Source organism: Bubalus kerabau, chromosome 12, assembly GCF_029407905.1.
Source record: "Bubalus kerabau isolate K-KA32 ecotype Philippines breed swamp buffalo chromosome 12, PCC_UOA_SB_1v2, whole genome shotgun sequence".
NCBI classification, from domain to species: Eukaryota; Metazoa; Chordata; class Mammalia; order Artiodactyla; family Bovidae; genus Bubalus; species Bubalus kerabau.
The window spans coordinates 74,523,140-74,547,339 of record NC_073635.1 but is presented as its reverse complement, the minus strand read 5'-3'; the positions used below and the strand labels follow the sequence as shown (position 1 = coordinate 74,547,339).

General features: G+C 40.5%; 1 protein-coding gene across 1 annotated transcript in view; it reads left to right on the top strand.

The window, feature by feature from the left end:
- Nucleotides 1-24,200, top strand: part of LOC129624660 (ATP-binding cassette sub-family C member 4-like) — a 123,735-nt gene that overhangs the window by 77,625 nt on the left and 21,910 nt on the right. Inside the window, exons 20-25 of the mRNA XM_055542817.1 lie at nt 7,918-7,997; nt 10,567-10,717; nt 12,179-12,298; nt 13,482-13,592; nt 16,603-16,703; nt 17,761-17,952. Coding sequence (XP_055398792.1) covers nt 7,918-7,997; nt 10,567-10,717; nt 12,179-12,298; nt 13,482-13,592; nt 16,603-16,703; nt 17,761-17,952 — 755 coding nt within the window. The remainder of the gene's footprint in view (nt 1-7,917; nt 7,998-10,566; nt 10,718-12,178; nt 12,299-13,481; nt 13,593-16,602; nt 16,704-17,760; nt 17,953-24,200) is intronic.

Sequence of the window (24,200 nt, the reverse complement as noted above, 5' to 3'; positions counted from 1 at the left end):
AAATGTAATATCCTCTTCAATGAAATTAACTCTATAGTTTTATAGTGGACTTTTGCTGACATGTAAGAAGAGGCTTTGTGGTACGTAGCAGGTGGATGCTCAGTAGTAAGTTTCTCAATATGAGTGTCCCTGGAGGTTTCCCAGTGGTTGATGTCTCCACCCTGTGTCTTTCACCTATCCTGTTTTGGAAGGTAACCTCCATACTGGGTTTCTTTGAGGAATTAGTTCATCAGTGTACATGCCCACTTTATCTAATTGGTTAGATTTTTTGTGAGGCCCAGGGTGGCTTTGCTTATGCAAGTAATAATTGACAGGACCTGTTAAGGGAGGTGGGCTGGAGGTCAGACAGAAGTAGCCTTGGCCTAGTCATCAACTAGCCATAGGACTGTAGGCCAAAGCAGGTGGACACTATTGGGCAGGCAGATCTCAAGGTAGGATGTTGTCTGCCTTGATTTAAAAGTATGGACTCTGGAGCCAACTGCCTGGGTTCAGTACTGGTGCTAGTTACTAATAGTAATAGCTATTTATAATTATGTTAATACGTATGTGTTTGTTACTTAAATTCTCTATTTCTTGGTTTTCTTATCTGTAAAATGAGGATTTTATTCACACCTGACTGATCTTAATGTTGTGGGCATTGTTGTGCTCAGTCACTCAGTCGTGAGCAACTCTTTGTGACCCCATGGACTATAGCCCACCACGCTCCTCTGTCCACGGAATTTTCTAGGCAAGAATACTGGAGTGGGTTGCCATTTCTGACTCCAAGGCATCTTCTTGACCCAGGAATCAAACCCGTGTCTCTTGCATCTCCTGCATTGGCAGTCAGATTTTTTATAACTGTGCCAAGTTAGTTAATACATTCACAGTGCTTAGCACGTGGTCGGTGCCTAATGAGCCTTAGTGACAATGATGACATGGTGTCTGGGAACTTCATTTCCTGTGAAATGGAGATGCTGCTCTTCCTGTTTCACAAGACTGTTGTGAGGATTAAATAAGAATGTTGAGGGCAGCGTCTTGTGTAGATTTATTCAGTGCATGTTGTTTGGTCCAGGCACTGTGAGGAGCACAGGATGGTAAAATGCAGTGGCCCACACAGATCACATCTTATTAGGAAGTTAGAACAAGGAAGTGACTGGAGGAGCCCATGCTATTATGGCTGTGAAGTTGCTCCACTTTGACTGTTAATGTGAAAACTACACTTGTAAAGTTGGGAGCATTAAAAGGAACTGAATTTCTATTATTTCAGCCTATGAGGTCTCATGACCACAGTTAGCCAGGTTCTTCATGTTCAAGACCTATAGGCTTCTCTAGACACTAGTTCATTTATTATTCAAGAATTTGGGACCAAGTTTAAATCTTCAAGTTCACTGATCTTAGAGCAGCCAGCACACTAATGTTTATCTTGCTTCCCCCTCCTATATCTATTAGCAGGACTTCATTCCTTCAAGAAAATTCAAACCTAAATAAGTATCACAAAGATAAGCCTAGTTTGCCCAAAAGGTTTGAGTCAATCAATTACCTACTCACTTAGTGGTAGATTAAATTGAACTCTTTCCTATCTTATTTTCAAAAGTAGAATTTGTAATACATAATTTAGGATGGACTTTGTTTCTGGTATATGATGTCATGAAGAGAAAATCACATATATTAGTTCACTGGAAGCTGTTTCATGGAACCATAAAGTTTGTTGTCTGTCGGTCAAGCTTCCAAGTTCTGTTTTCTGTCAAAGAAATAAAATTGCCAAATTTCTGCTGTCTGTCAATAAAGGAGACAAAACTGCCGAACACTTAATACATTTCCCTGGGATTTAATGTGCATTGAAGATGAATCTTAGGAGGATCAAATATTTGATACCTAATTGTTTTATTTTATAAACTTACAGGCCCTTAAAAGGTAAAGGTGAGGAATGCTGATTTTTAAATGTTAATCTTGACATAGCCCTGTGAATGGAAGGAAAATAAATACAAAATGATGAGTCATCAGTGTTACTAGAAAACTGTTTTTTCCTTGATTTAAGATTAAGTAAACACTTGTGACACAAATAGCCAGATTAACAAAAGGTATAAAAGGCAGCACCTGTGTAACCTAGACAATTAGTAGTTTATCTTACAAGATTAGCTAGTTTTATTAACAAATTGACCAATGTTTTAGACCAGGTGAGTAGATTTCACTCCTACAATGGGAAATTCTAAAAGCTGAAGGAGGTTGAATTCCTTTTGGTGCCAAATTTTCTAACCACTCCCATGTCCCTTCACAAAGCAACTGTAGAGTTTCATGCTTAATTGGCCTGGTTTTCAGGTATGTCTTATCTTGATTCTTACTGTATCCAATGACTGCTTTCTAGATGAGATTAAGGTTTGAAGTCTTAGGTGCTAAAATGAGTACCTTATAAATTGTGGATAAACATTGAGTATTTTTTAAAACATACCTCATCTTTTCTCTTCCCTTAATTGTTATGTCCATTTTTTACAATTTGATGTCAGATAAGAGAGGAAACTTTGATTGTCATCAGTATACATTTAAAATCTATTAATAGACATGGAGTTGGGATGAAGGCAGAGATGTTCCAATGTCTCAGTTCTGCTAGGACAAAGCTTTGTAATAGCTGTGCCAGTCACTTCACTGGCACAGTCAAGATCCTTTTGACAGAAGCACAGTTATCTTAAGCAGCACTGACTCAGAGTGGTATCAGTGGTATCACTGATTCAGAGAGAGAGAGAGAGAGAAAGGCTCCTTTTGAATTAGACTGTCACACTGGAATAAGATCCATATTATTAGATTCTATTAAAGAGTTGTGAAATTTAAAGTTTGAAAATTAACCAGCAAATTAAAATGACTCTAGACTTTACCCAGACTAAATTGAATGGTTTTTCTTTATTTTTCAATAGTGGTTTTGAACCACTATGTCATGTGGGATCCATGTGACCCTTGGTAAAGAAAACAGACTTTGGAGTCAGCTCTTCTGAATGTGGGAGGTCAGGGGCCGCAGTGAAGAGGAGTTACCCCACGTCTGAGGTCAGGGGCATGGCCGAGAGGAGCTACCCCACATTCGAGTTTTGCCAAAAGAACTCACTGGTCATAGCAAACACCCTCTTCCAACAACACAAGAGAGGACTCTACACATGGATATCATCAGATGGTCAACACTGAAATCAGATTGATTATATTCTTTGCAGCCAAAGATGGAGAAGCTCTATCCAGTTAGCAAAAACAAGACCGGGAGCTGACTGTGGCACAGAACATGAACTCCTTATTGCCAAATTCAGACTTAAATTGAAGAAAGTAGGGAAAACCACTAGACCATTCAGGTATGACCTAAATCAAATCCCTTATGATTATACAGTGGAAGTGAGAAATAGATTTAAGGGACTAGATCTGATAGATTGCCCGATGAACTATGGACTGAGGTTCCTGACATTGTACAGGAGATAAGGATCAAGACCATCCCCATAGAAAAGAAATGGAAAAAAGCAAAATGGCTGTCTGAGGAGGCCTTACAAACAGCTGTGAAAAGAAGAAAAGTGAAAAGCAAAGGAGAAAAGGAAAGATATTCCCATTTGAATGCAGAGTCCCAAAGAATAGAAAGGAGAGATAAGAAAGCCTTCCTCAGTGATCAGTGCAAAGAAATAGAAGAAAACAACAGAATGGGAAAGACTAGAGATCTCTTCAAGATAATTAGAGATACCAAGGGAACATTTCATGCAAAGATGGGCTCGATAAAGGACAGAAATGGGATGGACCCAACAGAAGCAGAAGATATTAAGAAAAGTGGCAAGAATACACAGAAGAACTATACAAAAAAGATCTTCACGACCCAGATAATCATGATGGTGTGATCATTCACCTAGAGCCAGACATCCTGGAATGTGAAGTCAAGTGGGCCTTAGAAAGCATCACTACAAACAAAGCTAGTGGAGGTGATGTAATTCCAGTTGAGCTATTTCAAATCCTAAAAGATGGTGCTGTGAAAGTGCTGCACTCAATATGCCAGCAAATTTGGAAAACTCAGCAGTGGCCACAGGACTGGAAAAGGTCAGTTTTCATTCCAATCCCAAAGAAAGGCAATGCCAAAGAATGCTCAACTACCACACAATTGCACTCATCTCACACACTAGTAAAGTAATGCTCAAAATTCTCCAAGCCAGGCTTCAGCAGTACGTGAACTGTAAACTTCCAGATGTTCAAACTGGTTTTAGAAAAGGCAGAGGAACAAGAGATCAAATGGTCAACATCTGCTGGATCATCGAAAAAGCAAGAGAGTTCCAGAAAATCATCTAGTTCTGCTTTATTGACTGTGCCAAAGCCTTTGATTATGTGGATCACCATAAACTGGAAAATTCTGAAAGAGATGGGAATACCAGACCACCTGACCTGTCTCTTGAGAAACCTATATGCAGGTCAGGAAGCAACAGTTAGAACTGGACATGGAACAACAGACTGGTTCCAAATAGGAAAAGGAGTGCGTCAAGGCTGTATATTGTCACCCTGCTTATTCAACTTATATGCAGAGTACATCATGAGAAACACTGGGCTGGAAAAAGCTCAAGCTGGAATCAAGATTGCCAGGAGAAATAACAATAACTTCAGATATGCAGATGACACCACCCTTATGGCAGAAAGTGAAGAAGAACTGGAGAGTCTCTATGAAAGTGAAAGAGGAGAGTGAAAAAGTTGACTTAAAGCTCAACATTCAGAAAACAAAGATCATGGCATCTGGCCCCATCACTTCATGGGAAATAGATGGGGAAACAGTGGAAACACTGTCAGACTTTATTTTGGGGGGCTCCAAAATCACTGCAGATGGTAATTGCAGCCATGAAATTAAAAGACGCTTACTCCTTGGAAGGAAACTTATGAGCAACCTAGATAGCATATTCAAAAGCAGAGACATTACTTTGCCAACATAAGGTATGGTTTTTCCAGTGATCATGTATGGATGTGAGAGTTGGATTGTGAAGAAAGCTGAGCACCAAAGAATTGATGCTTTTGAACTGTGGTGTTGAAGAAGACTCTTGAGACTCCCTTGGACTGCAAGGAAATCCAACAAGTCCATCCTAAAGGAGATCAGTCCTGGGTTTTCATTGGAAGGACTGATGTTGAAGTTGAAACTCCAGTATTTTGGCCACCTCATGTGAAGAGTTGACTCATTGGAAAATACCTTGATGCTGAGAAGGATTGGGGGCAGGAGGAGAAGTGGACGACAGAGGATGAGATGACTGGATAGCATCACCAACTCGATGGACATGAATTTGGGTAAACTTCGGGAGTTGGTGATGGATAGGTAGGCCTGGCGTGCTGTGATTCATGGGGTTGCAAAGATTCAGACATAACTGAGCGACCGGACTGAACTGAACTTCTGAATGTGAGTCCCATCCCAGCCACCAAAAGACAGACCCTTGTCAAGTTTAACCTCTGTTGACCTCAACTTTTTCTGTAGAGTAGAGATAATAGTACTCAACTATTACTTAGTACTCTACTAAGTAGAGATAATATTCTCAACGTTTTTGTGTGTGAGAACAAGGAGAATTAATACATGTAAAGCATTTAAAGAAATGCATAGCAAATAGCTGGCATTAACTGATTTTTTGATTAAGTGACCTGATGCAACGTTATGGATTTTTTGGTCTTTTTCTTCTATAAAATTCAAATTAATATGATAAATTTGATAAAACAACTGGGAATGGGAAATGATGCATGTGATTTCCCAGATGCAAGGAAAAATAGAAAAATAACTAATACAAATAAACAAGACAAATAAACCACAAAAAATCCACAGCATGTTTTTTCTTTGTTTGCTTGTTTTGTCCTTGTTTCTGTTTTCATCAGGGCTTTGCTTCACTCAAGAGTTCATTTTAATTTTGTTTCACAGGGAGAGCTTAATTTTGCATATAAGCACCAAACGTCTGGTTTACTTTTTTCTTGAAAATGATAAGGCAAAAGTTTCTTACAGGTCTATTGTGTAATAGACAGCTGGAAATTTTATAAAGTTATAAGTTCTATTTAAAATGAACATTGGAATTATTCCAGGGAAGTGGATGTACTTTTTAAGAGTAGCAGGAATTTACTATAGTTTTAAAAAAGGTTATTACTGGTCAAAACATAGAATGCCTATGTATTCAGCTTTTTCAAAAAGTATGAAAAATGACAAATTTCACAAGTGAGAATTAAAGTTGACCTAAGACAGTTTTAGATTGTCAAGGCTTCAAATTTTATTACAGGATGTTTTCAGAGACATTCTGTGTTTTGTTCAGTCTGGTTAAATCCAGGCAGTCTTTCTGCATTTCTAACACATGGACAGTCTGATACCTCAAAACTTCCTTTTATGCAAAATATGGTTAAAGCAACCTGGGATAAAAATGAGATTCCTGGTCAGTTCTTATAAGCTGTAGATTATATTTTTAAAGCTGTTAAAGGCATAACAAATGCAACAGAATAAATACAACTCTCCTATAAATACTGTCCAATTAGCATTAGTAAACTAACCATGTAAATGTCATAACTTACGATTTGGGATATATAATGGCATTGAGGTAGGTGAAGAAATGCGTAGTTTTGGGTAGAGAGACCTGAGTGAAGACAGAGAGCACTTACTCAATGAACACCTGGCTGTCAGGTAGCTGCATGTGTTAGGCAGGGAGCATCTACTTGTCCTGAGTCTTACATTCAGCCTCAATCATGTCTGAAAGGCCTGAAGCTCTGAAATGAATGATTCTGTCATCCTGTAGAACTCGCTTATAAATATTTAATGAAAAAGAAAAGCAAAAATAGCTTATAAAACTTCAGAGGATTTTTGTGATAGTAGTTTCCGTATACCATCTAATGTTTCAGAGATCTGCTGCATGACAGAGGTTTCAACTTTTGGCAGCTATAATTCTCTCAAAGATAGGAGCTACAGACTGCATTTTGCCCTGAAGGGCATTTGAGGTGCACTGGGCCAGGAAAAGTACCCTTCTTGGAGACAAAGTGCATGTACTTTTTAGGAGTGCATTCCTGTGACAGGAGGAGTCAACTGACAGATGATGTTCTGTTCCCCCAGAATAAACAGTTCTCACCTGGCCCATGTCTCTCATGGCCACCCCAGTTCTTATGGTTCATGGTTTAAGAATCCCCCCCAAATCATAAAACAATGCATGTGGGCATTTTCCAGTGGACATGCTCCATAGCTTTTATCAGAGATCCTGCTCAGTGACAATCTTCCAAACCTACAGTCTTTAGGATATATTGTTTTCATGGATTCTGAGAAGGGAAATAAAATCAATGATGATAAGTTACCTTTTAGTCATTAAGAAATATTTCTGTTTTCCTACCTATATGCCTCTGGTCTTCTTGGATGCTTAAGCATGAGTCTGCCCCACCTGCTGTACCTCTGAAAATAATGATTTATTACCCGTGTAGTTAGCTCACAACTTGGAAATGGCAGGAATCCACAATTTTTCAAAATGTAAGGTGCTATAAACTTTTTTAAGGAAAAAAAAATATCAGAGAGTTTGTAATTATGTTTATTTAAAAAGTATCAGCAAAATTAGTGTAATAATTGGGATTAATTTAAGTATTTTGTAGCTGTTTACCAATTTGGCACTTGGTAGGTGTCTCAGGTTGGATTGATATAAAAGAGGAAACTTTCTCAAATCCACCAACCTTTCTTGATACTGCCACAAGATTCCCCCCACCAATTCTTTTAAAAAATAATGCCTCAATTTCAATTCCTCACTGACGGTCATTTGGTATTTTTATTTCTCTAGGTATCATCCTATTTTCTCTTTGTTTACCACTGACACTGGCATATTTCATATGACTCTGTAATATATTAAATATATATATGTACTTTAAAAATATTGTTTTCATTTGTTCATGAATTCTTTCTCTTAAAGGGCGTGACTGGGGAAATGAGTAATTTCTCATATCCTGTTCTTTCAGGAAGAATTTTAAATCGTTTCTGCAAAGACATCGGGCTTATGGATGACTTACTGCCCCTGACATTTCAAGATTTAATCCAGGTAACAAAGCAGTCCTGTCAGAGTTCTCACAGGGAATAGTAAAGTGCCTGTTTTTCAAGGCCTTTTCACACTGGTTAAGGGTGGGCTTTCAGCCTGGTGATGTGCTTGTTACCTTCAGAAAAGGTCATGGTTGTGAGAGAAAGGGGCAGCTGTGATTGGGAGGCTGAGTTAACATGAGTAACTCCTGGGGCAGAAGTGGCTCCACAGTAACGTCAAGGTTGGTCTGAAGCAGCGACATGCAGGGCAAGCGGTCCTCCCTCTGCCTTACAGATGGCTGGTGTGGATTCCCTTTACTGTGAGCGCATTTCATAACGGAAACAAGCACCTCTTATAGAGAGATAGTTTAGATGAGCTAAATTATGCATTGTATTACCACAAAGGACACATATTTACTGCAACTTTTTTGTTTTGTTTTGGATAAAGCCAGGTGTGGTTACTGAGAAAGATATGTAATAATAAGGTGAAAATAATACCTTTACCAGGAAAGTAGAGAGGAGTTGTTTAAGACACAAAGCCTTTAAAGACAAGTGCATCTAAGCCCATAATTTGAGCATGGGATCAAAGTCATCTCAGAAATTTTATTTTTGTAGGTAGCTTTTCACATGTTGAGTGCTGTGACTTAAGGTATTTAAGCAAACAAACAACCCTACAAAAATATCTTTTATCCAGATGGTATGGAACCAGGTCCCACTGCTCACCACCTACAAGATCAATACTCATAAGTATTAGTAGGAAGAATAATTGCCTTTAACCCAAACGCCAGCAATTGGGAGATGGTGGATTCAGCGTCCCCCAAAAACTACCTCTGAAGAGTCTGCTCAACCATGAAAGTTTTTAAAGGGAAAAAGGGAAGTAATTACAGTTGATCAGGGAGATGGAGGTCAGAGTCATCACCGTCCCCCACTGTGTGCAGATTTGTCGACTTCTCATGCTCTTTCTTCAGATGCCATCTTGTTCACAAAATTAGTGAAGGGGAAGCTAGGGAAGAGATCAAGTCATCCTTTAATTAATCATTCTTCATTTCCACTGTGATCCATGGAAAGAATCAACAGATTAAGCAAGGTATTGTGTGATCAGGGCTTCCCTGGTGGCTCAGATGGTAAAGAATCCACCTGCAGTAAAGCAGACCTAGGTTTGATCCCTGAGTTGGGAAGATCCCCTGGAGGAGGGAATGGCAAACCCCTCTGGTAGTCTTTCCTTGAGAATCCCCATGGACAAAGGAGCCTGGTGGGCTACAGTCCATGGGGTCGCAAAGAGTCGGACACGACTGAGCGACTGAACTGAACTGAAGGTCTGTAACCTTCAGAGGCCTTGGTCCAGGCCATGTAAATCTGCACATCTTTATTATTCACTCCACTTTCATAACAGGCAGATGCTAAGTGTTGACTGCATTCTTGCCTGAAGCTTTCCACTATCATATTATACTTTTCTTGATAAAGATACTTAAATCAGAGTCAGCCAAGGACTTGGGTTTCTAGTCTGCCTGCTGCTTTTTTGGGCCAAGATCACTTCCCAATATAAAATCACCTTGTGGGGTGAGGTGATGATTAAGTGAAATGTTTGTGGAACTCTTAGCACATGCGAACACCTGGTAAATGGTATCTGCTGTTGCAATAATCACTCACCTTTGAAATGGACGTTTTAAATACTTAGCATAATGTTACTTAGCTGTATGTTGGGAAAAAGCCTAAATATGTCATAATGGCTCAAGACATGACCTCTCAGGCTCCATGACTTAGGCTTTGCAGTCTCCAGTCTCCATCAAGTTGCTTTTCCTCTTCTTGTGCCTCAGTGTCTCGATCTGTAAAATGAGATAACACTATTACTTGATAGGGCTATTGTAAAGATTATCGACTTCATACATGTGAAGTTTCGAATGTGCAGCCCTGTACACAGTCAGCACTCAGTAAATATTAACTAAGGATGGAAAACCAAGAAAGTGGAATTCATGTTTCCAAAGGTAGACATTTCCATTTTTCCCCCTTTTACTGGGCTTAGAATTTATAATTAACTACTTTTTTATCCCTGTGTCAATAGCTAAGGTTTCTGAATTCCTCATCTCTGATATCTTCTTGCTCATCTGTTTAGTATCAGTAACACCTACTGACTCCTGATAGTTTGGGATTCAACAACTACCCTCTGAGTCTCAAATATTCTCATCCGTTAAAGATAGTACTGCCTAGGGGAGTTCTCTGGTGTCTACTGGTGAGGACTGCTAGGATTGATTTCTTTCACTGCTGTGGCCCAAGTTCAATCCCTGGTCAGGGATCTGAGATCCCACCAGATTCATGGCATGGCCAAAATAAAAAGTAATGCCTGCCTCATAGGGTTACTGAGTGTATCAAAAGAGCTAATGCCTAGAAAGTTCTTATCATAGTGTTGGACACATGCAATACATATTGTAATGAGCATCTATAATTTTTTTTCCTTTGGATAGGAAAGTTTTCCCTGACATTCCAACACATCTTTCGAGGAAAAGAGTTTAATCCTAATAGAACAATCTATTAAAGTTTATCTTTGAAAAGAATCCTTCATAAGGAGGCCTCCGTGTCTTTCTTCACTATTTCAGACATTTCTACTTGTGATTGGCGTGGTGATCGTGATGGTGGCTATGATTCCTTGGATTGCGATACCCCTGGCTCTCCTTGGCATCATTTTCTTCCTGCTTCAGCTCTATTTCCTAAATACATCAGGAGATGTCAAGCGCCTGGAATGTGCAAGTGAGTCCCAGGGCTCTCAGGCTGGGGTGGCAGTGCAGGCTGGCTTCCATTTATGCCGTAATTACCCAGACCCCTGACATCCTGCAGACTCTCTCTTTTGGAATTTCTCCCTAGATCAACAGGTAATTGCCCTTGTGAGTCAGTGTGGCCCTTGAAGCAAGCAGAGCTGGTGGCGGGTCACCTGCAGCTTTTGCATTTCAGCACAAGGAGAGCGAATGTAAGCCCCATGAGGACAGGGACTGCTTCTGTCTAGCTCACGGCATACTCCCTGACATAGCAGCCACTCAGTAAACATTTTTCTAAACATAAAATGTTATATCATGTTGCAATTAATGTAGAAGGAAAATAGGGAATTTTTCTTCCCCAGACTTACGAGGAAAAAGGAAAGAAAAAGATTAGGAAAAGGAAAAGAGGCATCAGGAAATATATTCACAATGTCAGAGGTGATACATTTGGAAAATACATTCTCTCACATACTCCAAAGATGGCAAATAAGTTGCAGTTGTTAAGTGTTTTGAAAAGATAAGCCCTGTTATTTTCAGATTTGCTCTTTATCATCACCAGTACCTGGGGTGATGCCACACTGTGGCCACCCTCCCCAAGGCTTTTCATATAAATGAATGCTGAAAATAACTGCCTTGGGAGAACAAAGGAAGGGGATCTATTCAGTACCCATTTAGTCTATTACTACATTCAAATTCCTAGTTTTAGAATAATGGGGAGCATGATTTATAGTTAATCACACCTAGGTTTGATCCCTGGGTTAGGAAGATCCCCACAAGAAAGGAAAGGCTACTCATTCCAGTATTCTGGCCTAGAGAATTCTATGAATTGTATAGTCCACGGGTCACAAAGAGTCAGACACGACTGAGCGACTTTCACTCACTCATTCTATTCTACAGATAACCACATAGGATGAAATTCTCTAGTGCTTATCTCATTGTTAATGCACAGATATAGTTAATCATTATTAACATAAAATCATAAGGAGATAAGATTTTAAAAAAAGGAATGTGGATGATTATAAAAACATAAGGAAAGATGTTTGTATCAGAAACCTTGACTATGGATAGTGACTGCAAATTAATGCAAACTTCATCTTCTAGAAACAAAGCCAAGAAGAGAAATATACTGTTTCCCATGGTTGTCTGTATCTACTAAGTGGAAAAATCCAAGTTCATTATCTAAAACTAGCTACAGTTTTAATTTAGTCAAAGATAGGTTCAAAGAGAATTTTTCATTTCCAGGTTGTTAAAGTGAAGGTTGGTGTGAGCAGGAGCTTGAGGGTCACGTGGAGGATCCACTCCAGAAAGGGCATCATCCCTCCTCCCCCAGGCAGCCCTCCAGGAAGCGCCAGATGTGCCCTTTGGCAGGACACGCAACCAAAGAACATGGGAGGTAGTGGGTTTCCTCACATCCAGCCTCCCTGACTATGTATGTTGTTTGTCTCTGCTTCCACAGAACAAAGCCCAGTATTTTCCCACTTAGCATCTTCTCTCCAGGGACTCCGGACCATCCGGGCATACAAAGCCCAACAAAAGTTTCAGAAACTGTTTGAGACGTGCCAAGACTTGCACTCAGGTCTGTAAGTTTCTGGAAATGATTTCAAAGGATGGGATGTGCTCCCTTCAGAGTCCTGACCCCCCTCTCAGGTGGTCTTGCCGGCCAGCGCCTCTGTCTGTGTCAGCCTCAGGTTCCCTCCCTGCACACCTGCCTCCCCCACCCTCCTCTCAGCATCCCCTCTGTGTTCCCCTCTCCCCCTGTCACACCCCACTTCTCTCCTAACTGGCTTGTATTGTCCAGCTGTCAGTTTGCCCTATGGCTTTGTCCCTTTAGGACAGGAGTCAACAAACAGTTTTTTCAGAGAGCCAAATAGTAAACATGGTAGGCTTTGTGTGCCATACTGTCTCTGTTGCAGCTGCTCGACTTTGCTATTGTAGCACCAAAGTAGGCAAAAATACTACATCAGCAAATGGCCATGATGGTTCTCCAATAAAACTTTATTTATAAAAGAAAGTGGTGTGCTGTTCTTGCCACTCCCCACCCTCCCCACCCTCCCCTGCCCCCTACCCCTGCTGTAGTTTGCTGACTCTCTTTTCAGAACATTCAGGGCAGCAGATGTAATTGAGGAAAATAATTTCCTGATTTCCCACCCAGTTGATATATATTACACTTTGTATCAGTTAATTTTTTTTTTCCTGGGCAGAAATTTCAGAATATGCTCTAAGCCTGTAAAACTCAGACTCATCTTTCCAATCTTTATTTTATTTTGAAGATAAAACGGAACTTTGAAAGCCACATTGAAAATCCTGTTAACTCATGGCCATTTAGATACCAGCTCCTCAGAGTAAACATGTATAGTAAGTGCAGACAGTGCTGGAAGCAGTGTATGAGCTGCACATTCTATCAGGGAGCTGGGAATGGTTGACTTTGTGAGAGGATGAGCCTCACTCTGACACCCAGCGCAGCAAGAAATGCACCAATGAGACCATTTCTCCATCTTCTTTATTAGGATCACATTTCTGTTTCTAACCTGTGGGTTGACGTTTTCCGTGGGTGCTTCCCATAAAGCACCTGGATTGATTCCTGTGTACATGTCCTATATATGGTCTGATGTCAAGACCTAGTTATGTGGGTGTGTCACTTGGCTGATCTACTACGTTGTGTAAAAATCTTATGTAGCTTTACTGACTCATTCAAAGCAGCTAACATGTTTTTTTTCCTCCCACTTATTTATTATGCTTATTATGGTTCATAAATCCAGAGAGCTGGTTAATGCTTTCGACCATGTCCCAGTGTTTTGCCATGTGTCTGGATGTTGTCTGTGCCATCTTGGTCATTGCTGTTGCCTTTGGGGCCCTGATTCTGAAAGAATGTAAGTACAGATGTGAATAAGTATTTGTGGTATGATTATAATTTCTAGGTGTATTAACAGTTATTAAATTGAACTCTTGCCACTTTATCTAATATCATAAACCATTGGTTCTAATGAATTGTAGTAAAGCATTTGCAACATGTGATTCCATAGTTTGGCCCATAGAGAGGAGTCATTTGAGTCTTGATGAGGCCTTTATTCTTTTTCTTTGGATAAGTTAAGTTCTACATAGCTATAGCAAGCAGACTTATGTAGTTGGGAGGAGAGAGCCAAGTTTACAATTAAGCATTTTGTCCACCCTTGGGCTTTAGGTTTTAGCTTTAAGGCTTCTCTGATCTCTTGGTTGCAGGTGCCTGGTGCACTGGGGTGACAAAGATTCTTTATATGCAAGAACAGTGTCTTCACCACTGGATACCAGATGTACAGGTGTTGACATGTGGCATAAATTCACCATCTGTAATTATTCCATATTAACAACACTGATTCCACATGCTGCAACTTAGACCTGGAAGAGCGAAAATAAATAAAAATTTGGGGCTTGCCAAGTGGCTCCGTGGTAAAGAATCTGCCTGTCAGTGCAAGAGACATAGGTTTGATCTTTGGGTTGGGAAGATCCCCTGGAGAAGGAAATGGGAACCCATTCTGGTATTCTTGCCTGGGAAATTCCATGAACAGAGGAGCCTGGCAGACTACAGTCCATGGGGTCACAAAGAGTTGGACACGAGTTGTTTAGTTAGCAACTAAACAACAACACTTAATCACAGTCTTTAATAATAGAACAATGAGAGTAGTATTTTATATTTTCAAGCACTGACTCTTTGAATCCATTGCCTTGTTTTCTGTGGTTTCTGCCTATAGCTGCATTGGATGTAGAAAGTGAAATTAGATGATGGTTCTTGAAACCATAGTGACCAAAGTTTGAATGATGACATTATTTCTCACTTGTATAATGCTGTCAAGTGTACCTCAATCCTGTTGGGATTAATAAACTCATTTAATAGTCTTTCTGGATTCATAGTGGGGTTTCTGGTTTGTTTGTTTCCATTGTATCATGGTCTCAATCAATAGATAGTAAAAGTATAAGTAATACTATCACTATATGCTGCTGCTGCTGCTGCTGCTAAGTTTCTTCAGTCGTGTCTGACTCTGTGCGACCCCGTGGACTGCAGCCTACCAGGCTCCTCTGTCCATGGGATTCTCCAGGCAAGAGTACTGGAGTGGGGTGCCATTGCCTTCTCCAATCACTATAGGCAGGTGATTTAAATATTATAAAGGACTTTTTCTGGTATAGTGACAGAAGGCTTAGAGTTAAGAACAAGACTGACTTTCTCTCTTCTGCAAGCTGTGTTGGGAAAGTTGGCCAGCTGCATGTAAATCAATGAAGTTAGAACACACCCTTACACCATACACAAAAGTAAACTCAAAATGCCTTAAAGACTTAAACATAAGATATGACACTATAAAACTCCTAGAAGAGAACATAGGCGAAACATTCCATGATCTAAGTCATACCAATGTTTTCTTAAGTCAGTCTCCCAAGGCAATAGAAAAAAAAATAAATGGAACCTCATCAAACTTACAAGCTTCTGCATCAAAAAGGAAACCATAAACAAAATGAAAAGACAACCTACAGACTGGGAGGAAATATATGCAAATGATGTGACTGACAAGGGCTTAACTTCCATAATAGGCAAATGCCTTATACAACTCAATAACAGCAACAAAAGCCCAGTTGAAAAATGTGCTGCTACTGCTGCTGCTAAGTCACTTCAGTCATGTCCAACTCTGTGTGACCCCATAGACGGCAGCCACCAGGCTCCCCCATCCCTGGGATTCTCCAGGCAAGAACACTGGAGTGGGTTGCCATTTCCTTCTCCAAGACCTAAATAGACATTTTTCTAAAGAACATACTGGTGGCCAACAGGCACAAGCAAATGTGCTCAACAATGCTAATTATTAGAGAAATGCAAATTAAAACTATAATGAGACCCCATGCCATACCAGTCAGAATGGCCATTGTTAAGAAGTCTTACAGATAACAAATGATGGAAAGGGTGTGGGGAAAAGGAAGCCTTCCTACACTGTTTATGGGAATTTAAATTGGTGCAGCCACTAAGGAAAACAGTGTGGAGATTCCTCAAAAAACTAATAGAGTTGCCATATGATCCAGCAGTCCCACTCCTGGGTATATATCTGAACAAAACTATTATTCAAAAAGATGTATGCACCCTGCTGCATCATAGGAGCACTATTCACAATAACCAAGACATGGAAGCCATGTAAATGTCCATCAATAAATGAATGGATAAAGAAGATGTGATACATATATGCGATGGATGTAAACAACAATGAAGTAATGCAATTTGCAGTAACATGGATGGATCTAGAGGTTGTCATACTAAGTGAAGTAAAATAGAAATACCACATGATATTACTTATATGTGGTTGGTGTTATTTAGTCACTCAGTCACGTTCAACTCTTTTCTGATCCATGGACTGTAGCCCATCAGGCTCATCTGTCCATGGGATTTCCCAGGCAAGAATACTGGAGCGGGTTGCCATTTCCTTCTCCAGGGGATCTTCCCAGCCCAGGAATAGAACTCAAGTCTCTTGCATTGGCAGGAGAATTCTTTACCACTGAGGCACCAGGGAAGCCCATCACTTATATGAGGAATCTAAAATAAGACTCAAAAGAACTTACCTGTGAAACAGAAACAGACTCACAGACATAGAGGACAGACTTATGGTTGTTATGGGAGAGGGATGGATTGGGAGCTTGGGATTAGCAGATGTCAACTATTACATATAATATGGATATACAACAAGGTCTAATTGTATAGCACAAGGGACTATATTCAATATCCTGTGATAAACTGCAATGGAAGAATATGAAAAATGTGTATATAACTGAATCACTTTGCTGTACAGCAAAGATAAAACAACTATACTTTGACAAAATAAAATTTTAAAAAGAATGGGACTGACTTTATTCCCCTTCTTCCTTGTTTAGCTTGGACTCCTGGGCAGATTGGCCTGGTCCTGTCTCTCACCCTCACACTCATGAGGATGTTCCAGTGGTGTGTCAGGCAAAGCACCGAAGTGGAGAACATGGTGATGTTTATCATTATGTTCTTAGCCTCTTCTAGTCTCCTTGCCATTAAATGGCATAAAAGCAATTCTTGCATAAAGTAGTAAAGCTGTTATTTTTACATTGTAGTAACAAGGGTTTTTGAGATCCTTCCTCCATCTGTTCAAATTAATGTTAAATAAAATACATATATATTTTCTTCAGTCTTATGTGTATCATGTCAGCAGGTTTTATATTCATCACAAGATGTCTTCAAAGATAATAAATGTCACTGTTAAGAAGGAAGTTCTAAAATCCTGAAGAGGATATAAGTTAATTTCTTAGGGGTTTATTTTTGTTCCTTAATGGGTAATTTCTCTTTTTTGGTAAAAGTAAAATTTAACATTTGGAGGTTGGTTGTTTAATTAACATATCTCCTAGCCATCTCCCATTTTAGCATTTATGCTTGTTGACCACCTGAATTAGTGGTTGTCCCTTCTTGTAGGATAAGCTACATCTCGAAATGTGCTATCGAATTTGTTGAATTGTGGTTGTTTAGTAGGTCTTAATCAATATGTAAATTTGTCCTCTTTTGAATATTTACATCTTCTTCTAAAGGGAGAAAAGCAATAAAAATGAAATCTTTCCACTTTTCTCTTCTTATAGAGTAGAAAGTGACTAATAATTAAAATGAGGCTTGATGACTATCCATTTCTGCTCATCAATGACACAGGGCCCTTCTGTAGCCGCACATTACTGATTAGTATTCATAATTATTATTTTCTTTGAGAAAACTCTGGTTTGCCTATTCAGATGTGAAAGGTGGATCAATAAAATCTTACCATATTTCTAAAGTTTTTAGTTTTAATACCATGTTGAAGGAAGTAGGTGTAAGTGAAAGTGTTACAAGAAAATGGCATATCATCAAAGTCCTCCTTAGATTCCTATGTCTGTGCTTTGGGGATGATAAGACCTGGGATATTCTTAACCATAAAAAAGCAGATATCAAGATGAAAAAGCAAAATGTCTCATTTACAGTCTCTGAACATGCATAAACAAGACCCTCTGTTCCTAACCCATGTGATGTCATGTATCTTCCAGATGATGTCAGCAGACAGGGTGATTGAATATACAGAGCTTGAGAAAGAAGCACCCTGGGAACTTGACTTTCGTCCACCAGCATACTGGCCTGACAACGGAATGATTGCCTTTAACAATGTGAATTTCAAGTACAGCCCAGACGGGCCTCTGGTATTGAAGGACCTGACAGTAAGCACTGAACCAAAAGAAAAGGTTTGTTTATGCCATTTACCTCTTTAAAATCTAGATTTAGCACCACATCTGCTGTTTACTTCCTTGTCAATGTGTCAGGGAACTCTTTGTTTCTCTTGGATGCAGATTAGATCGATGACATCGTGGGTGAAACTTTCTTAGAAACTAACCATGTAGTGAGGATCCCAGCACTTCTTTGTGTTGTGAGCTCCCTCATGGTGGTTGGTGGACCCTGGATCCTGGAGCTGGAACTTAACCTGACCCAGGATACTATATGTTTCATCTGATTATTCATGTGGAGTCTCTGAAGTCAACCCTTTCGCCCTGTCCATAACTCTCCAATATCTCCTTCCTGTCCATCTTTTCTTCTTTATGCCTCTGGAATCTTCTCTTCCTCCCATGACACCTTTCAGTTGCAGCCTCCTCCTCTGTCCCTTGGCCCTTCCCAGAGACTTGTCCTCCACTCACCCACACTGAGCTGTCATCCCCCTGCTGTCACCCACAGACTGCTCTTTTCTTTAGCACAGATCTGATCCTTACTGGCCTGGGTAAGATGATGTTGGAACCATAGTTCACCCCTAGGTACACTCCAAATAGGGACTGTTTGGCCAACTTGGGGCCATCAGAGAAGAGTCCAGAATCGTGAGTCTGTCAAGGGTGAGGAACCAGAAGCCCCAGCTGGACGCAGGGTCCAGAGACCTGCTTAAAGTGGATGAAAACAAAATGAAAGGAGCAGGGGAAGATCCACTTGGGAAATGGCAGAAGGGTTTGTGGTCTTGCCAGTGTCCATGTCTGCTGGTGATGTTCCTTTCACACTCAGCTTGGGACCCTCAGCTGGGACTAGGGTTGATTCTTTAAGAAGAGAATAAACCATAACAGACAAGGCAGTAGGAATCTCTTCCCCATCTACCTCTCCAGCCTCGAGTCCATACACACACCCCATACACTTGGATCTTGTGTTGTTCAGTCGCCAAGTTGTGTCTGACTTTCTGCAACCCCAGGGACTGCAGCAGGCCAAGCTTCCCTGTCCTCCACTATCTCTCTGAGTTTGCTCAAGCTCATGTCCATTGAGTCCTTTATGCCATCCAACCATCTCAGCCTCTGTCTTGTGTACATTCTCCCAGAGCACCTTGTCCTCCCAGCTTCCAGTGTGAATGTTGCCCTAGACCCCAGGGACACTTCTCCATCTCTAGATGGTGGATGTATCATTTTCACAATCAACTCTAATGCCCCTCTATGCTTCCACAGGATCTTATATATTCTTTAAGACAGTGTGTGTGGTACACTTGTGTTCATAGCTGCCAAAGTAGGAAGCAACCCAAGTGCCCGTGTTGAAAGTGAGTGAAGAAACAAAATGTATTATATCCTTAAAATGCAATATTATTCAGTTTTAAAACAGGAAGAAAATTCTGACCCATGGATGAATCCTGAGGACATCATGATATGTGAAATAATCCAGACACAAAAAGAATAAATACTGTATGATTCCACTTATATGAGGTTCTTAGACTAAAAAAAAATTTATAAAGACAGGAAGTAGAAAGATGGTTGCTGAAGAATGGGAAGATGTTTTTTAATGGGTATAGCTTTACAAGGCAAAAATAATCTGGAGGTTGGTTGTACAACAATGTGAATGTACTTAACATTAAACTGTCCACTTAAAAATGGTTGAATTGGTAAATGTTATAACAGTTAAAAGCACCCGTGGCATGCTTTGTAATTTTGGATCTGTGTCACACAGAACCCTGAGGCTTCTTAAGATCAGAGAGCATCTCCTGAAAGTGGCATTCTGCAGGGCACCGAGAGGGTGCTGAGGGACTGCTGGCTGGGAGAGTGAGTGAGTAACACAGGTGTGAGCAACCAATAACCAAAACACACACAAGACAACTCCATAAACTGATTACCTTGTGTTTTAAATACTTTAAGAACTGTTCTTTAAAACTCTTTCCACCATAGATGCATCTAGTAGAGTATAGCTATAATTTAATGAGTGATATCCTTGTGACATGGGCTTAGGTGGTAAAGAATCCACCTGCCAAGCAGGAGATATGGGTTCAGTCCCTGGGTTGGGAAGATGCCCTGGAGAAGGAAATGGCAACTCATTCCAGTATTCTTGCCTGGAGAATCACATAAACAGAGGAGCCTGGTAGGCTACAGTCCATGGAGTTGCAAAAGAATCAGCCATGACTTAGTGACTAAACAACACTTGTGATAGAAAAAAAATATTCACCTTGATGCCTAAATGATACCTAGGGAGCAGTTTCAGTAAATCATACGGCAAAAGCTCTCTCCTTATTATTTCCAGTTTCACTGAAGGCCAGGGAGAAGGTGAGGACTCCTGTGCTGGGAAAACATTCACTGGAGCTCATGTTCAGCAATGTGTCTGTCAGATTTCCTGTTACAAATGTAATTCTGTTCATTCACACTCATCTTAAATTTCCCCAGGTGCCAAAAATATTAGTTATTATTGTATGACTCTATAGTACACCTTAGAGACAAACATACTTTTATTCTTCCATTTTAAACCCCCAAAGTCTTAGAGTTAACCTGAGATTCTGAAATGCTTGAGGGAAAATTAGATTTGGAGACTGAACTAATAACTGTGATAGCTTGACTTTTCATGGTGTCTTGGTCTACTCAGACCATCACCAGTAGCTTCATTTCTGAGTTTGGAGATTATACCCAGGCAGTGGAGAAGGCAATGGCACCCCACTCCAGTACTCTTGCTTGGAGAATCCCATGGACAGAGGAGCCTGGTGGGCTGCAGTCCATGCGGTCACGAAAAGTTGGACAGGACTGAGCGACTTCACTTTCACATTTCACTCCCATGCATTGGAGAAGGAAATGGCAACCCACTCCAGTGTTCTTGCCTGGAGAATCCTAGGGACGGAGGCGCATGGTAGGCTGCCATCTCTGGGGTCGCACAGAGTCGGACACAACTGAAGCGACTTAGCAGCAGCAGCAGTGTGTTCATGAAACCATTGCACTCCACCTGTGCACATCCCATGTTCCCTCTCCTGCTCACCTGTCCCACCCCCATCACTCCGGTCACCCCTTTAGTGTTAGATTTGATTGGGAGAGGCTGCTGGAAGGGACATGGGAGTGAGCCCGCCCAGCAGAAGTGGGGATCTGTTCTTTTTCCATTGTTTCCCCTGCTGTCCTGATTCCTGGACGATAGAGTCAATAAGAAAGTGTAGAAGGTACTATGCTGGTTTCTAATTCGTGGAAGAAATAGCAAGTAAAAATAAAGCCCCCAAATGAGGTAAATATCACCCTAGAACTTCCTGGGTAGATTCTGAACATGGGCTGCATTTCTCACATAGATGATTTTGTAATTGATTTGATCAATAGAGAAGTCCTGGGCCGTTTTAGAGCATTTTCCATCACTGGAGGTAGATTGATTTGGTTTTTTTTTTTTTTTTTTTTTTTTGCTCAGAGCTATTGCTTGGATAATCCATTTTTAGAGATGATTACTAGACCTTGCTATAATGTGCAAAAATATGTTTCCTAACTTTGCTCCTTTTTTACATGATATTTTCTCAGAAACCCCTCTCCTCACTCCCAGACTGTCCCCCTTACCCTGCCTGCTTCCTAATTCTCTGTGACTCAGACTGTGGTGCCAGGGCCAGCAGCACCTGTATCTCCTGGAGCTTCTTAGAAATGCAGAGTCTCAGGTTCACCCAGACCTCTTGACTCAGCACTGCATTTGAACAAGACCTTCCAGTAAAGTCCTTTCTCTCCCATAGGCAGTTTTTGATGACTGATAACCTGTGGTTTCCAAAATATTTCCTTTGACATTTTGAAATTGAGCTCATGAATCATCCAAACCTCTCTGGTAACTGAACATGAGGCTCTAGAAGGTTATCCTACAGATTTATTCACTTTTATATTCTACAAAGCATGCCTTTGCATCATAATTTAGTATCTTGTGATTCCACTGCATTTCCTTGCATCTTTCCGTGGAGTCTGTCTTCATCACAGGCAGTTTTCTTCCTTCTCCCACCTTCCCCACACCAGCCTCCTGCAGGGACTGGAAGGATTTCCCACAGGCTCATCCCTGCCTGAACCCAGAGACAAAGACAGTGTGAGATCCTTTCACCACCTGATGGGATCAGATCAAAAATGAATCTTGCTGCTCCAAGCAGGGCACGATGTCTGTTTGGCTTATTTCCTGGGGAACCATGTACCCCACTTAGCTGCAGGTTTCTCTTCCAGCCCAGCTGTGGGTTCCAGTTCTTCCTGCTGACAGCCAGCTCACCTGACCTCAAGCACCCTCTTTGCTCAGTGACGTCAGCTCCCTTGTCCCACCACCACCTTATACTCACCAATATTGATGCCATGCCTAAGTTGTCTAGCCATAGGACCTATATGTGAAGCTAGTTGTTTGAACTGCAGCTACACCTCTCTCCACTTTCTCTGTTCTACTTAGACAGAGGGACATACTAAGGGGTCAAGCCATCCGGGTGATAAGGAGGCCATCAGCAGATGGAAAAGAGCCTGACAGACATGGATTTGAGTCCCATGCTGTGACTTATGGGCTCTCTTATTTCAGGCAGACTAATTTCTCTTATAAGCCTCAATCTTTTCTGTTGCAAAATGCAAGTGATAGGACCTAACCTTTAGGGTTGTTGAACAACTTAAACAAGATAAGACACATAACACCTGGCATGAAGACCAGCACACAAGCCAGTGCTTGAGCAAAGATAGTTGTCATTTTCATAGGATGTAAAATGACCTTAACCACTTACACTGTATAAAATTTTGTTTATCCAATTGAAACTGAGGAACTGGCCATTTGCAACTGTATTTATAGCTGTAAGATTAATCTCCCATGCCTGTCCTTTGTCTATTTATGTATGTAAGGAATATGACAATTTTCCATAAATTTCTCCAGTCTGAGTTAAAAATCTCACCCTCCCATGAAAGCCTCTTTTGCACAGGACATGACAGATGATATAAATAACACAAAGGCAAATCCAATACAGATCCTGCTGTCAACACATCTAGTCCACTTGATGAAACAAGAAAAGTACTAAGTTAGCTTTGTAAGATAGAAGTGATCACAATTTTTATAGAAGTTTGGGAAAAGATGATATAGCATTTGTTAGGGTTGGGAGAAGTCGACAGGAGAGGATAGAGAATTCCTGGGAAATAAAGCATGTGAGACAGACTTAGTGATGTGTGGTTAGGATTTCATCAGGTGGAAATGCATGTGGAAGGCATTCTGGGTAGTGGACCTGCATGAACGAAGGTGTGATGCCCTGATCCAGTGAATGAAGAACTAGGCCCCTGGCAGTTCACTCCTCTGTGCAGTGAACCACCACGTGTGTAATAGTTACATGTCCAACCCTCACAACTACCTAGGACCCCAAGGAAGCCGACTTGTAGAGATGAAGAATGGAGAGGTCAGTGAGAAGTTTCGTAGAAGAGACATCCTGGGGTGGAGTGATGGGGATGGAGCTGGCTTTTGGGAGTTTAACCTGAGAAGTGGACTAGAGTCAGCAGATGTGGGAGGCGGGAAGCCTGTAGCTGTTGTGTCTCCAGTAAGACGTTCTGGGAAAGGGACTCCACTTTTTGGAATCAGACTGATGTTGATTAAAACAAAGCTGTAACACCCAGGTTTGTGAATGTGCAGAGAAACAAGTGGAAGTAGAAAATGGCATGTGGAATTCCTTGGAAGTCCAGTGGTTAAGACCTGGCCCTTCCACTGCTGGGAGCCCAGAGTTTGATCTCCATATTGGGAACTAAGATCCCCCAAGGCACAAGGCATAGCTAAAAAAAAAATATCTTATTTCTAGAAAGTAGGTTGCCACTCCGTAACAGTTTCCTCTGAAAATGTTCATACCTGTTTCTTGTCAATTACATATCTGAGAATTTCTCTGAAAGAAATTATGGAGGTTGTTTGCAAAGATTTAGCTTCAAGAATATTAAATAGTTATTTATAATAGTAAAATATTGGAGACCATCTAACTACCTGGAAATCAGGGGTTTGTTAAATGATTATACACACTGTAATATTATGTAGCCATTAAAATACTTTTATGAAATACTAAATGAAAAGAGATTACAACAGTATGTTCATGTTAATCCCATTCTGTTTAAATATATGAACACAGCCACATACAAGTATAGAAAGTAAAAACATCAACATCTTAAGAATGGTTTTTATCAGAGTATAGTTAGAATTTATTTACTTTTCAAATTCATTTGCACTGATTATGATTAAGGAAAGTGTTTGCTTTAATTTGTTTTTTAATAGGTGATACAGA